The sequence below is a fragment of the Eleutherodactylus coqui genome, chromosome 1 (assembly GCF_035609145.1).
Source record: "Eleutherodactylus coqui strain aEleCoq1 chromosome 1, aEleCoq1.hap1, whole genome shotgun sequence".
In the NCBI taxonomy this organism is placed as follows: domain Eukaryota; kingdom Metazoa; phylum Chordata; class Amphibia; order Anura; family Eleutherodactylidae; genus Eleutherodactylus; species Eleutherodactylus coqui.
In genome coordinates this window covers 121939004-121953394 of record NC_089837.1, presented here as the reverse complement: position 1 = coordinate 121953394, position 14391 = coordinate 121939004, and the positions used below count along the sequence as shown (strand labels likewise).

The following is a 14391-nucleotide window of genomic DNA, read 5'->3' as shown; positions in this document are numbered from 1 at the left end:
CTTCAGTTAATTTAGTATTTTTGATTTGAGTGGCCTAACAGGCCAATTAATGTTCTTGGTTTGTATCTTCCCCTCCCAGGCCTTCCCCAGACACTACCCAACCCCCCTCTCTCCCACCCCTACCCAACCACGACCTCGCTTACGCCACATAGGAAACCTGCATAATATCTGGGCCTATGGCTAGCCTAACGGTGTGCTCCTATAATGCCAAGGGGTTGAACATCCCCTCTAAAAGGGGGCAAATCCTGTATCACATGCAGAAAAAAGGGAGAAAGGTACTCCTCCTTCAGGAAACACACTTTAAGACTGGGAAATCCCGTCTTGCTCCATGAGAGCGTACCCCACATGGTTCCATAGTTCTAATCCAAACCGCAAATCAGGAGGAGTATCCATTGCTTTACACAACTCCCTGCAAATTCAACCCCTTGGCACGAAGAGCGATCCTGAGGGCAGATACCTCTTCCTCAAAGCTGATGTCGCGAGCAGGATAATTACAATAGCTAACTTATATTTCCCAAACCAGGGACAGATCGCCTTTGGAATAGGTACCATGAGGGAATTATCGGAATTCGCGGACGGAACCGCTATTATTCTAGGAGGCGACTTCAACCTGGCGATGGACCCCGAATTAGACTCGTCTTCAGGTAAGTCCTCGGTCTCCCACTTGGCAGCACGGGCCCTGGTTAAGGAGCTGGGGAACATGCACCTGGTAGATCTGTGGCGCTTGCTCCATCCGGGCGCCAGGGACTACACATTCCACTCAGCAGCCCATAACAGCTATGGCAGGCTTGATTATATTTGGATCTCCCACGCTCTCCTAGACTTTAAGCCGGCATGCACATTCGGACCTTTTATTTGGTCAGACCATGCCCTGGTATACGTAGACCTGGACGGCCCCCTTAGGGACCCCCGGGCACGTGGGTGGAGACTCAACGATAATATCCTAAAAGACCCCACATGTGCGCAAGAGATCAAATCAACCATAAATAACTTCCTAATTGACCACAATAATGACCCCACACGGACCCCACTTAAATGGGAAGCGCTAAAATGTGTCCTGAGAGGCACCCTAATCTCACAAGGAGCCAGGCTAAAAAGAGAACGCGCAAAGGAACTGGGAAACCTACTTACCACACTACAGGAAAAAGAAATAGCAAACAAAAGGTCCCCAAGCGACACACTACGGGCAGACTTATCGACACTTAGACAAAAAATAATATCAATCTTAGATCAAAAGACATTAGCGTTTAGAGACAGAATGCGGAGGGAAGTGTACGAGACCGGGGACAAATGTGGTCGCCGCCTTGCGCGAGTCCTTTGCTAAGAGTCCGAAACTCTTAGCAAACAGGCTCAGTAGACACATTCCTGACTTAATACACAAAGATCAGGTAGGATTTGTCCCGGGCAGGGAGGCGCGAGATAATACCATCAAAGCCATCTCCCTAATTACGCGCGCAAGATCGACGGACAAACCGCTATGCCTCTTAGCAGCAGATGCTGAGAAGGCGTTTGACAGGGTCAGGTGGAGCTTCTTGGAGGGGACCCTCTGCCGAATGGGATTGGGGCAAAGGATGAGAAAGTGGATTATGGCGCTGTATAATGGACCCTCCGCAAGGATACGAGTAAACGGTGCCTTGTCGGATGAGATAATGATAAAGAATGGGACGCGGCAGGGCTGCCCTCTATCGCCCCTGCTGTACGCCCTCACTATGGAATCCTTGGCCAATGCCATCAGGGAAAATGGATCGGTTAGAGGTCAGGCGGAGGGCCCCTCCGAACACAAGCTAGCATTATTTGCGGACGACCTCCTCCTGTTCTTGTCAAACCCTAGAGTGGGGTTACCGGTGGTGATGAAGGAGTTTGAAAGATATGGCCAGGTCAGCAATTTTAAAGTGAATCTCCAGAAATCGGAAATTCTTAATGTAACCCTCCCTCAGGAGGAGGCCGAGGCACTCGCTGCTTCCTTCCCCTTCAAATGGAAAGACTCCTATATAAAATACTTGGGGGTTCAACTACCGGCGGACCCGGCACAGATATTCGAACTAAATTTCCTCCACTATGCAGATAGGCTGAGGGCAGACCTAAACAGGTGGAGCCCACTGTATGTTTCATGGACGGGGCGGATTAACTCCATAAAGATGGACGCCCTTCCGAAGTTCTTGTATCTGTGTCAGACTATGCCGATACACCTAGGTCGTCAATACTTACTCAGCATCCGCTCCCTAATAATTAATTTTGTATGGGCAGGGCGTAGATCGAGGCTTAGCTACAGAGTGCTCACCCGAGCCAAGGAGGAGGGAGGGCTGGGGCTTCCAGACTTTGCGCTTTACTGTAAAGCAAGTATAGCCAATTGCGTCCTCACACTACTTCAAGGGAGGGCGACAAAATTGTGGGTGGAAATGGAACATGAATCAGATGCTAGGGCGATACAGGGGGCCCCATGGATCCCAAGACAATACATGGGAGACCTCACCTCCCTGTCACCCCTTGTCAAGGGGATTCTCAAGATCTGGGGGACATTCGCATCAAAGCTAGGTCTAGCAACAGTACCGGGCCCCCTTACACCACTACTGGCCAACCCTCAATTCCCAGCAACTAGAAGCATTATATCGATACTATCCCTCCCTAGTCATCCAATACCGAGAGTCAGAGATGTACTGACCCAAAATGGAATGAAGTCCCTGACGGGGATTCACGGGAACTCCATCCCACACCCGGGAGCCTGGCTGAGATACCTTCAAGTTAGGGAGTTTGTGGGGTCCCTGGCGCCTGAGGGGTGTGGTAATAAGCAGTTGACGCCGTTTGAGCACCTGTGCATGTCCTCGGCTCCTACCGAGGATGGAATATCAACTATTTACAAGTTGCTGCTGACAAAGGAGACGGGGGACGAACCACCCAGTTACACAGCCCAGTGGGAATCAGAACTGGGCAGAAGCCCAACGAGGGCAGATTGGCAGAGAGCGTTCCTTCTATGCCACAAAAGTTCCAGATTTGGGAGACTCCAGGAGCAAAACTATAAGGTCCTATCCAGGTGGTATTGGACACCGTCGAGACTGCATCAACTCGATAAACAAATACCCCCAACCTGTTGGAGGTGCCAGAAAGGCTCTGGGACAATGTCGCACATTTGGTGGGTCTGCCCCCCAGTTAGAGAACTCTGGTATAATATAGAAACATTATACAACGAGATGACCAGGTCGGCGGTGTCCCTGACAGCTGAAATGACCCTGCTCCTGATGCTCCCCGGACCTATAGCCAAAGTCAAGGCGGACTTATTGAGGATGGTGATACTGGCGACAAGGATGTCTGTCCCTGGGCTGTGGAGATCCACGACCCCTCCCACTAGAATAGTTTGGGCTGAGAAACTGAACCTCCTTATGAGGTATGAAGAGGAGGGGGCTGATTGCGAGCAGGAACGACTGTACTCCCACGATTTCTGGAGCCCTTGGATCGCAATGAGAGACTCAGACCAATTTAAAAAATGGCTGGAAACAGGTCGGTTAGGTTGATAACAACCTTTAGGAGCGGGTAAGCGAGGCTGATATTTTTCCCTTGCCCCCCCTTCCCCTACCCCCGCTTCACCTCTCCACTCATCCCCCCCCCTCACCCCCCCAGTTATGTTCATGATTTGTTATAATCTTACATTGCGTAGTTCCCAATTTCTGATACGAGACACAAGAGATTAAGCTATACAATCTAGTTCATGCCATAAGTATTAGGAAATCAAGATATGTTGTTTGTTGTGCTTATACGGACACATGTTGATATCAACGATGTTGTGCAATGTCTATATAATACTTTTCTTTGAAAACCAATAAAAACCGATTGAACTAAAAAATTGTTACAAAAATAAGTAAAAAAAATTACAGAATAAAAAAAAGAAATATAGACAAAAAAAGAAAATAACCCAAAGCCAACGCCAATCAAAACCATCGCTGTATGCGCCTCATAATCTAAAACCACATTATATATCAAAACGTCCAAAACAAAATGAGTAACCCATTCCCATGCTTTATTTTAGCGTAAAAAAACTAATTAAAAAAAAACAACTATAAATGTAAAAAAAAAAAAAAACATTTCAGCTTTTTACCACCAATAAAACAAAAAGACAAAAAAACAGACAGTGAAAAAAAAAAAGATATAAAAAATAGCCCTTATGCCACGGGAAAAAAACCTTGCTCTCTACGTCAATGTCTACACGAATGACAGATCATCTCCCTGCGTGTTCACAAGGAAAGGACAGTGCGCTCCGTGCTAGCTGAGCTCCGAGTCAAACTCCTAAGCAGTTTTTTTTTAAATGTAGCAGAGTTTCAGAATAACATATACATGGGCCGAATGGACCTATCTGTCCCAAGTTCATGTGGCCTGTGTATTTGTAAAATCTAGCATAGTGTATTTACTAGGTGTATGCGCACTGCTACAGTAATCAGAAAGAAATAGTGAACTGCTATGCTGCCGAACAGCTAAATAAAAGTCAAGTTTTTGTGCCATCCCCATACATGTTTCACTGATGACCCAGCTTCATCAGGGGTAGGGGCCATGCATCCCCGTCCGTGCAAATGAAGATGGCTCTGGTCATGTGAACTAACCATGTGATGGCTTCCATGGCTCCATCCATTTTGGCATAGATACAGGTTCTTTTGCGGTCTGTACCTGTGCTGAACACTGCACAGAAGTGGACGGAGATAGGGGGAATAGCCATGACTGCTGCCATCTTCATTTGTATGGGTGGGTAAGCACCACATTCAATGTTTTTTACCAGGTGGCAGGTGCCCTTCTAAAGAACTGGGGTAATTATTAAAGATCTATAGCACAGGTGTCAAACACAAGGCCCGCGGGCCGAATACGACCCGCCACCTCATTTTCTGTGGCCGGACGGCTGTGTAGCAAGTTCCCTCATCTTCTGTGCAGTTGTCAGTATGCGATCTGCTATCGGCTTGTTCTGTCTCAGTACAGCAGACAGTAATAGAGGAGTGCCCATATCACCATGACAACAGCCGCGGAGGAGGGTAGACGACTGCAGAAGACATCATCTTTAATGCAAGGAGAGCGGCGCTGAGGAGGAGCAGCTGCAGGGTGAGAGCCCGGTCAGCGCTGAACTCCTCTCACTGGCCCTCCCTCTGTTCATGGCTGCAGGCCTGGGGGGACATGAGGGGCCCAAGTATGGCCCCAAAAAAGACTGATAGCAGCCGGTATACCTGCCAGTGGGACCATATTAGATGCAGATAAGTATAAAAATGCAGAAGTGTCCTTGTGTACATATATATGTGTGTATGTATATAATAGTGTGCGTCTGTGCGTATATATGTATAATAGTGTGCGTCTGTGTTTGTCTGAGTTTGACACCCCTGATCTATAGGATTCCCCTATAATAAAACACACGTTTAGATCAGATTACAAATGTTGCCAGAAAGTGGCCATTCACTTTGATAAACTGGTGATTAAGAGAGATAAGCTTCTTAAGCTTTCCTAGTGGAGAATGCTGAAGTATTGTAAAGGGGTCCATAAGACTGAGGGTCATGTCTAGCACTGCCTAGGTAGATCAATACTCAGTCACCATTTCAGGAGAATGCCTACAGCGATTTTTCTTCTTCTTCTACACTTTTCTACTAGCTTAGGGCTCATTCACACGACCATATGAGTAAAACGCTGCAGGGGTCCCACAACGTTTTCGCGGTCTGTGTGAGCTTGCATAGACTCCATATAACAGCGAGAGCACTGCGCATGACCGCATATCTCACGCACGCAGTCATGCGCAGTGTGACTTTGTCTTTTTTTATTTACCCGCCCTGTTTCATAGAGGGGTTGCGTATGTATTACTACCCATATGCAATGTATTGCATATGGACAGTGTTGCATATGCTGCTCATAGAAAAGTATAGGGTTCACACTGCGTGATACGTCAAGAAAAAGCGTGCTGCAATCTTTTTTTCGCATGTAGCTACACGCAGTGTTTACACGCTAGTGTGAATGAATCAATGAAAATCTATGTATTTTCATTGACTCCATTCATCGCTTGTCACATGGCCATGCATCGAGGGTGTAATACGCATCGAAATCATAGTCGTGTAAATGAGCCCTAAGATAAGACTATTATTGTGATGACTGAGTTTTTTTTTCTGCATATTTACCAGTTCTCCATCTTCTTCTGGATGAACGATTTCACGCACTTCCCCGTCTTCAAGTCATATAACTGGAGGTTTGGTACTCCTGCTGCTCCATCTTTTCCAGCTGAAATGAAACAAGGTTGTTATTCCAGCAAATAACGACTTTATGCCCATTAGTACCGAAGCCTGTTCACGCCTTCATGACCAACTCATTTTTCAGGTTCTAATCACATTCCTAGAGCCATAACTGAGGGCTTGTTTTTTATACAGGACAAGTTGCATTTATTTAATGGCATCATTTTGGGGTACATATAATGTGTTGTATAATTTATACATTTTTTAAGGGGAATGGATTTCAGTTTAACAGCATTCAGAATAAGGGCTTAGTATCGGCGCCCGTGTTACTGCAGGAAGAAGACGGCCGCACTTCTTTCTCTGCAGCGCCGGGAGAAAGAACATGTGACCGGCTTCATTGGCGGTCATGTGTTCTTTCTTCAGCACTGCGGGGAGTCGTCCGTCTTGAAGTACGTCCGCCTTCTTCCTGCAGTAATGGCTCACTCACATGGGCGCCCGTGTGACTAAGCCCTAAAGGATGTTATAACATTGTTTTTTAGGTCCAGCAATACCAAGTTTATACAGTTTATTTTTATGCTTTGCCATTTTTGTACCCTAAAAATACTTTTTCTAAGATTTGCTTTAGCATCACCACGTTCCAAGGGCCTTACCATTTTCATTTTTCCAATGATGAAGCTCTATGGAAGCTTGTTTTTTTGTGGGATGACTTCTAGTCCACTGTAAATGGCAGACTATGAGACCCTCTTCAAGTCACCGGGGTACCAGAGCAACCCATTGGGACCCAGTGATCACATCTTGGGGTGCTGATGGGTGACAGAGGAAGCCCCCTCTATCATCCTTTTACATGCCATGATCGCATTGACCACGGAAAATAAAGGGTTAAACGGCTGGGGTCAAAGTGTTCCACTCTTTTGAATATTCTCAAATCATGACCTGTTGGGGGTATTTGAGGACTATAGAAACAGCAAGGTGTTCCCTATTAGATGTGATCAGTAGATTATGGCAAGGGGTTTGTCTGTCACCAAGCCACAGCACTAGTTAAGCTCCATGCACGTGAATTAAAAAAATCCAAAATGTGGCTTTTTCCAAGTTCCTTCAGCTGATCCGCAGGATCCCAGAGGTCAGTTATCCAACATTTAAGAAGTGACAGTGTTTCCTGTGATATGCCATCACTTTACATTTTGAGAATATCCCTTTAAATTCTTAAAAAGTTATCATGCAAAGTTTTTGCCATTTGGAAAAATTGGTATTTCTTCAACAGACTTCAATAATAACACAAGTTATCAAATCGCAATACGAAATAAAGGCGGAATATATCATTCCTAGGTCTATCCATATGGTTGTATATTAAACAGGCTGTAAGCTACTTTGAGTCCTATAAGCTAAACTTATGGGCTCAAGGCAGCTGACCCACTACTTTGAACCCATAAGTTTTATACTTACCTTTCCCTCTCTTTGCAGCAGTGCAATGAGGTACACACTAAGTAGTCATCCGTTTCTAGGTGTAGAATGGGAGGACTACTTTGCGTGCAGCTCAATGAATAACAGCAGGGAATGCAAGTATAAAACTTACATCCCTGGACTCAGCGGGTCAGCTACTCTGAGCCCATTAGCTTAGCTTATAGAGCTTCAAGGGGCTGACAAATTCCCTTTAAGTACAAATAAGATTAGATGCTGTCATCTGAGATCACTGAAGACGTTTCTAAGCTGCTTCTTATATTTACACTAGTCCTAAAGCAAACAGACACTTCCAGGTTCTGTCAAACAATATTTCACAAAACATCAACCAATCGAACCTGTTAGATCTGCTCCTTTATTTTAAAGAACCAAATAAAAAAAATTTAAAGTTCCCCTCTACAAGCCCACCGGATATGCCATAAAAGTTGGATTAGTGCGGTTCAAACTCTGCACAACGCACTAACTCCGAGAAAGACCTCCCCGTTCTTGGGAAAGAAATGCCCAATAACAGTGAAATGTGCTGGACTATCAAATTATACAAATCCATTTCTGTAATATTTAACACTTCCCTTAAATGGGTTACTTTTTAAAATTTAATCCAAGTCAGTTAAAACAATAAAACCAGTGGTACTTACCCGCCCGAAGCCTTGGCAATCCAGCACCGACCATCCCTGGTCTTTGCTGTGGAACAGACACCATGTGACTACTGCAGCCAATCAGAGACCCTAGCAGTCAGGTGCCTTTCTTCTGGCGTTATAGTTTTCAACATTGTGTAGATATGCTAAGAGAACGGTATCCGACTGCTCTGGGCTCTGATTGGTTACGTGGCCTCCATTCCACAAAAAAGACCAGGAAGACTGTGGGACTGCACTGCCTGATCGCTGAGGCCAAGGGAAGGTAATCACTATGGATTTTATTGTTTTAACCGATTTAGATCTACCGTATATACTCGAGTATTAGCCGACCCGAGTATAAGCCGAGTCAATAAGTTTTACCACATAAACTGTTAAAACTTATTGACTCGAGTATAAGCCGAGCTATACTTGAGTATATACTGGGTAAAAAAAAAACCCCGCAATACTCACCTCTCAGCCGGCGGTGTGGCAAGCTGCTTCAGACTTCTCCCCACTGTCATCTCTCTGGTTCGATTTTCAATTCCCCCGCCGTCAGCGCTGTGTAACTAAGCGCTGTGATTGGATCGAGCGCCGGCCAATCACAGCCGGCGCTCGATAAACAAATCACAGCCATTCATTGATGCCATTCACTGAATGGCTGTGAATGACCGAGCCGATCATTCTAAAGCAGCTTGCCACACCGCGGGGAAGAGCATAGCGCCGGGGATACAGACACCGACTGAGAGGTGAGTATTGCGAGGTTTTTTTTAACCTCACTTGAGTATAAGCTGAGGGGGGCTTTTTCAGCACTTTTTGTTGTGCTAAAAAACTTGGCTTATATATGGTAATTTTCAAAAATCATATTGCAAGCGGACAACCCCTTTACCTGTAGTGTAAATCAGAGTGAGTGGTCCTCTTGAACAACAGTATGTTAAAGGGCATATAACCCTGTCCATATGTCTTATCAGGGCATATGGATGTCATACAAGGAGGGATCTTGCTCTGGAAGACTCTACATAATGATGTTTTACATCATCACCTATTATAAGAATGGGCACCCTGTAATACTACATCTCTTCTTCATCGTAGCTACCTGTAGCATTTCTACGTCATCATAGTGATAAGTTCTCTGTTGACCTCAGCTGCTGCCGAATTTTTTTTTGGGGCAGAACTATATGTCCCAATCGATTGGTGTCAAATGCCTTCAACCTTTTTATAAAAGTGGCGCTCAGAAGCGTTATTTTTTTCTATATAATATACACAGTGTACCATATCTTTAAATTGGCTGTTGTCACGGGAGAAGGAATTTTCTACAAAAGTCACCTGTGACTTCTGCAGTAACAGATTAGCATCACTCATGTCTGCGTGAATGCGGTGTGTACACAATTATTATTTACACACGTCAATGGAAAGTTCCCAGTGATGGGTAATTCTATATGTAAACTGGATCTTCCGAGCTGATATACGCTAGCTACAAGTAGCAGCAGAGGAGAACAACACCAACGATAAGGATGACGTTTACTCACTGGTATAACTCTGCCACGTTGCCAGGATTGTGCTCTTTGGAGAGAATTCGAAGGCAACAACTTTGGGCAAATCAAAGGTGTGCAGTAACTTGCAGTCAGCCGTGCTCACTATATTTATTCTGAAAAGACAAGGGTCATGTGAAGGCATTGCGATTTAACACATTAATCATTAAGCCACACGTCAGGTCTACTCTATATCTTCGTTCGGTCCAATGCAGTACTGGATAAGGACACCACATTACACATCCGTAAACTTTTCTGACATGCATTTCAATGCTGCCAATACAAAATCCAAAATTAGAAATCAGGCACACTACAGTCACAGCTATTCAATAAGGCCTTGGTGTAACGGCCCTTTTAAAACCCCAATTGCAAAAAGTTGGGATGGTGTGTAAAATGTAAATAAATGTTAAAAAAGAAAGAATGCAACGTATGATTTGGAAATCTCATATAACCATATTTTAGTCACAACAGAACACAAGTTGCAAGTGAGACATTTTTTTCATTTTATTAAAAAAAATTAACTCCTTTCCAAATTGATGGCAACAACACATCTCAAAAAAGTTGGGATGAGGTTAACAAAAGGCTGAAAAAGTAAGTGGCACTAATGAAAAACAGCTGGAGGGTTAATGCTCTACTAAGCCATGTGTATGTGTTTAAAAAGAGCATGTTAGAGAGGCAGAGTCTCTCAGAAGCAAAGATGGGCAGAGGTTCACCAATCTGTGAAAAATACACCAAACTTGTGAAACTATTTCAGAAAAACGTTAACAACGTTAAATTGTGACGACTTTGCCTATCCCACTATCTACAGTACATAATATCATCAAAAGATTCCACGAGTCTGGAGAAATTCATGTGCACAAGTGACAAGGTCGATGGTAAATACTGGATGCTTGAGATCTACAGACACTTAGGCGTCACTGCATTAACCCCTTAATGATGCAGCCCTTTCCCCCCCCCCCCATTTTCATCCCCCCCCTTTTAAAAAAAATCGTAACTCCTTTATTTATCCATCGACGTCGCTGTATGAGGGCTTGTTTTTTTGTCAGATGAGTTGTAGTTTTCAATGGTGCTATTTAAAGTACCATATAATGTACTGAAAAACTTTTAAAAAATTTTAAGTGGAGCAAAATGAAAAAAAAACCCGGCATTTCGCCATTTTTCAGTGCGTGTTGTTTCTACGGCACACAAACTGCAACAAAAACAACATGATAACTTTATTCTATGGGTCGGTCCGATTACTACGATACCAAACTTGTATAGTTTTTTTTTTACTGTACTACTCTTTTTTTTTTTTTTCAAAGACATTTAATTTTTTCAATTATTGTCTGCGGTCATCTTGTGCGCACAATAACCTTTTTATTTTTCCGTCGACATAGTTGAGTAAGGGCTCATTGTTTTCGGGGTGTCGAGTAGTTTCCGTTAGTACTAATTCGGAATACGTACAACATTTGATCACTTTTTATTGCGTTTTTTCTGGGAGACAGGGTAACTGAAAAAGTGCATTTCTGGCGGGTTTTTTTTTTTCCGGACGACGTTCACTGTGGCATATGCCGTTAATCTGTATTTACCTTGAATGGTTTTAAAAAAAATTTTAGTGAGAAAATAAAACCAGACACGATTCTGTAATGTAACTCACTGCATTGGGCTCAGGAATACTTCCAAAAATCAATGTCTGTGTACATACTTCACCATGCAATCCACAAATGTAACTTAAAGCTGTATCATGCAAAGAGAAAGCCTTATATAAACAAAATCCAGAAATGCCAGCAACTTCTCTGGACCAAAGCTCATTTAGAATGGACTAAGGCTAAATGGCAAAAATGTTCTGTGGTCAGATGAATCTGGGAATGTTTCACTTGCAAAAGAGAAAGCTGAGAGGAGACTTAATAGCCGTCTACAAATATCTGAAGGGCTGTCACAGTGCAGAGGGATCAGCCCTATTCTCATTTGTACAAGGAAAGACTAGAAGCAATGGGATGAAACTGAAAGGGAGGAGACACAGATTAGATATTAGAAAAAACTTTCTGACAGTGAGGGTGATCGATGAGTGGAACAGGTTACCACGGGAGGTGGTGAGTTCTCCTTCAAACAAAGGCTGGACAAATATCTGTCTGGGATGATTTAGTGATCCTGCACTGAGCAGGGGGTTGGACCCGATGACCCTGGAGGTCCCTTCCAACTCTACCATTCTAAAAATCAAAATTTGAAATGTCTTATATGTGTTCTGTGTTCTATTGTGAATAAGATGTGTATATATGAGATTTCCAAATCAATGCATTCTCTATTAAATTTTTTTTACATTCATTTACATTTTACACAACGTCCAAACTTTTTTCGGGTTAATAATGCAAGATTGAACGATAATTCAGTGTAAATGCTGCCAGCAACTGAACATCGAGCAACAATTTGTTCGCTTATCGTTCAGTATCAGCCGGCATGGAATCAAACAATGATCAGCCTGTATAAACAGGCAGTCGTTCATCTATGAATGACTGCCTGTTGTTTACAGTGAATTGAGGCAGGTGACTGGAAGCAATATCCAGCCCACTCCTCCAGTCACTGAACGATTCGCTCCTGTGAAGGTACAGAAGTGATAATCACTAGGACGACTGTCGGGTGCTTAAGCACCTGACAATCATCCCGTCTAAAAGGGCCTCAAGTTTGGCCCTTAAAGGGAAGTAAGAACTTGCAGTGAATCTACATGCCATTAGGGAAATGCAAAAAAAAATGACAGTTTCTATTACAGAACAAGCTTGTATTTTGTGAAAATCAGAAACAGCTTCAGTTGGTCTGTCCTTTTATGCATCCATGTCAAAGTATAACATAGGAGTAGTGGATGCAATGTTAGATCACAGAATTCTAGGATATAACTAGAGATGAGCGAGCATACTCGATAAGGCAAACTACTTGAGCGAGTAGTGCCTTATGCCAGTACCTACCCGCTCATCTCTAAAGATTTGGGTGCCGGCGGAGAGCAGCGGGGGAGAGCAGTGCGGAACGGGGGGGAGATCTCTCTCTCACTCTCTTCCTCCCGCTCCTTGCCTTAGCGAGTACGCTCGCTCATTTCTAGATATAACATTTCATCTAAGCTGCACAATACCCCTCCTATGTTATACTTATGGCAGGTTTATTTTTACTAATTTGCACACATTAATGTCATGACCATTATTATTGTGTTGCTGACAAACTGATCCCAAAGTGCATGAAGACTTACACTTCCCCATTGCACCACGCGAAGAGCTTCCCATCCTGATTGAAAGTGCATACTTTACAACTTTTGTTGCAGTCCCTGGAATGAAAGAAAAAAGAAAAACAAGGTATGAGCTATAATTTATTTATGAAAGGGGTTGTCTCATGACTATAACCGGTCCATAGGCCCTAATAAGGCATATGAGTATCATAGACAGGGTACTACGCTTGAGATGCCCCTCTATTAGGCTGTATTTACATTGCCCATAGTCTCACAAGGCACACGGCAATACAACCCATCACTTGCAATGGGTGTAATCACATGTGCGATTTTTGTCTTGCAGCATGTTCTATTTTTTTCTGATATTGCAGAAATCTTGCCCATTATTTGCTATGGGTGAGCGAAAAATTGCATCACGCTCACAGTGAAAATTGTGGGGTTAAAAGTAGAGATGAGCGAGGATACTCGCTAAGGACGATTACTCGAGCGAGTATTGTCCTTAGCGAGTATCTCCCCGCTCGGAAGAAAAGGTTCGAGAGGTGAGTTGTGGCAGTGGGCAGCGGGGCGGGAGAGAGGGAGAGAGAGATCTCCCCTCCGTTCCACTCCGCTCTCCCCCGCCCGCCGCCGGCAGCCGAATCTTTTCTTCCGAACGGGCAGGTACTCGCTAAGGGCAATGCTCGATCGAGTAATTGCCCTTAGCGAGTATGCTCGCTCATCTCTAGTTAAAAGCGCAACAGCGGTCTCAGACTCGTATCGCAAGATGCTGGATCCTTCTTCCCTTCAACATCTGTCGTAAGTGAAAACTGCAAATCCGGATCCCCAAAACACACTCAAAATAAAGAAAATCTTCAGCGGATGAATGTGTCAGCGGTGTGTCAATGGAATGTTATAAATTCCCGTTCATGAAGATTTTTCTAAACATTTCCCCCGCTGTCAAATCCCCACCAATCAGACCATGACGGTACATCCTATCAATGCCTGTGCTAATGACAATGTACTGAATCCACATGTATACGGACAAGGAACACAATGAAGATGCAGTACAAACACAAACAACAGAGTTACAACATCAACATTGTACTTCTGCAGAAGTATGAAAACATAAGTAATCTTACCATGAAAATGAATCAAACTTTGCAATCTTTGGGGGCCCCTGGATCATATGGATTCCATCAGATCCTCTGACTGAAAGGAAATCAAGACAAATTTAAATATTAAAATTTTATATATTAAAATATGTAACGGTCCTTTTACAAAGGCCACGAATCTCACGGTTCTCGTTTGCCCAACAGAACGATCAGGTGACGTCATCAGCAGCTCGCTTGGGCAGCCCGTTTACTCTGCACCATTCCTATGGGGAACACCTAACAATCAGTGTTTAAATGGCACGATAAGCTCTGAGCTGCTGCTGGTTTTTA

At 43.9% G+C, this 14391-nt stretch overlaps 1 protein-coding gene across 1 annotated transcript in view; it reads right to left on the bottom strand.

The window, feature by feature from the left end:
- EIF2A (eukaryotic translation initiation factor 2A) overlaps positions 1–14391 on the bottom strand; it is a 44606-nt gene that overhangs the window by 21229 nt on the left and 8986 nt on the right. The window contains exons 2-5 of the mRNA XM_066599683.1: positions 14089–14158; positions 12998–13072; positions 9781–9899; positions 6132–6231 (exon numbers count right to left, since the gene is read on the bottom strand). Coding sequence (XP_066455780.1) covers positions 6132–6231; positions 9781–9899; positions 12998–13072; positions 14089–14158 — 364 coding nt within the window. The remainder of the gene's footprint in view (positions 1–6131; positions 6232–9780; positions 9900–12997; positions 13073–14088; positions 14159–14391) is intronic.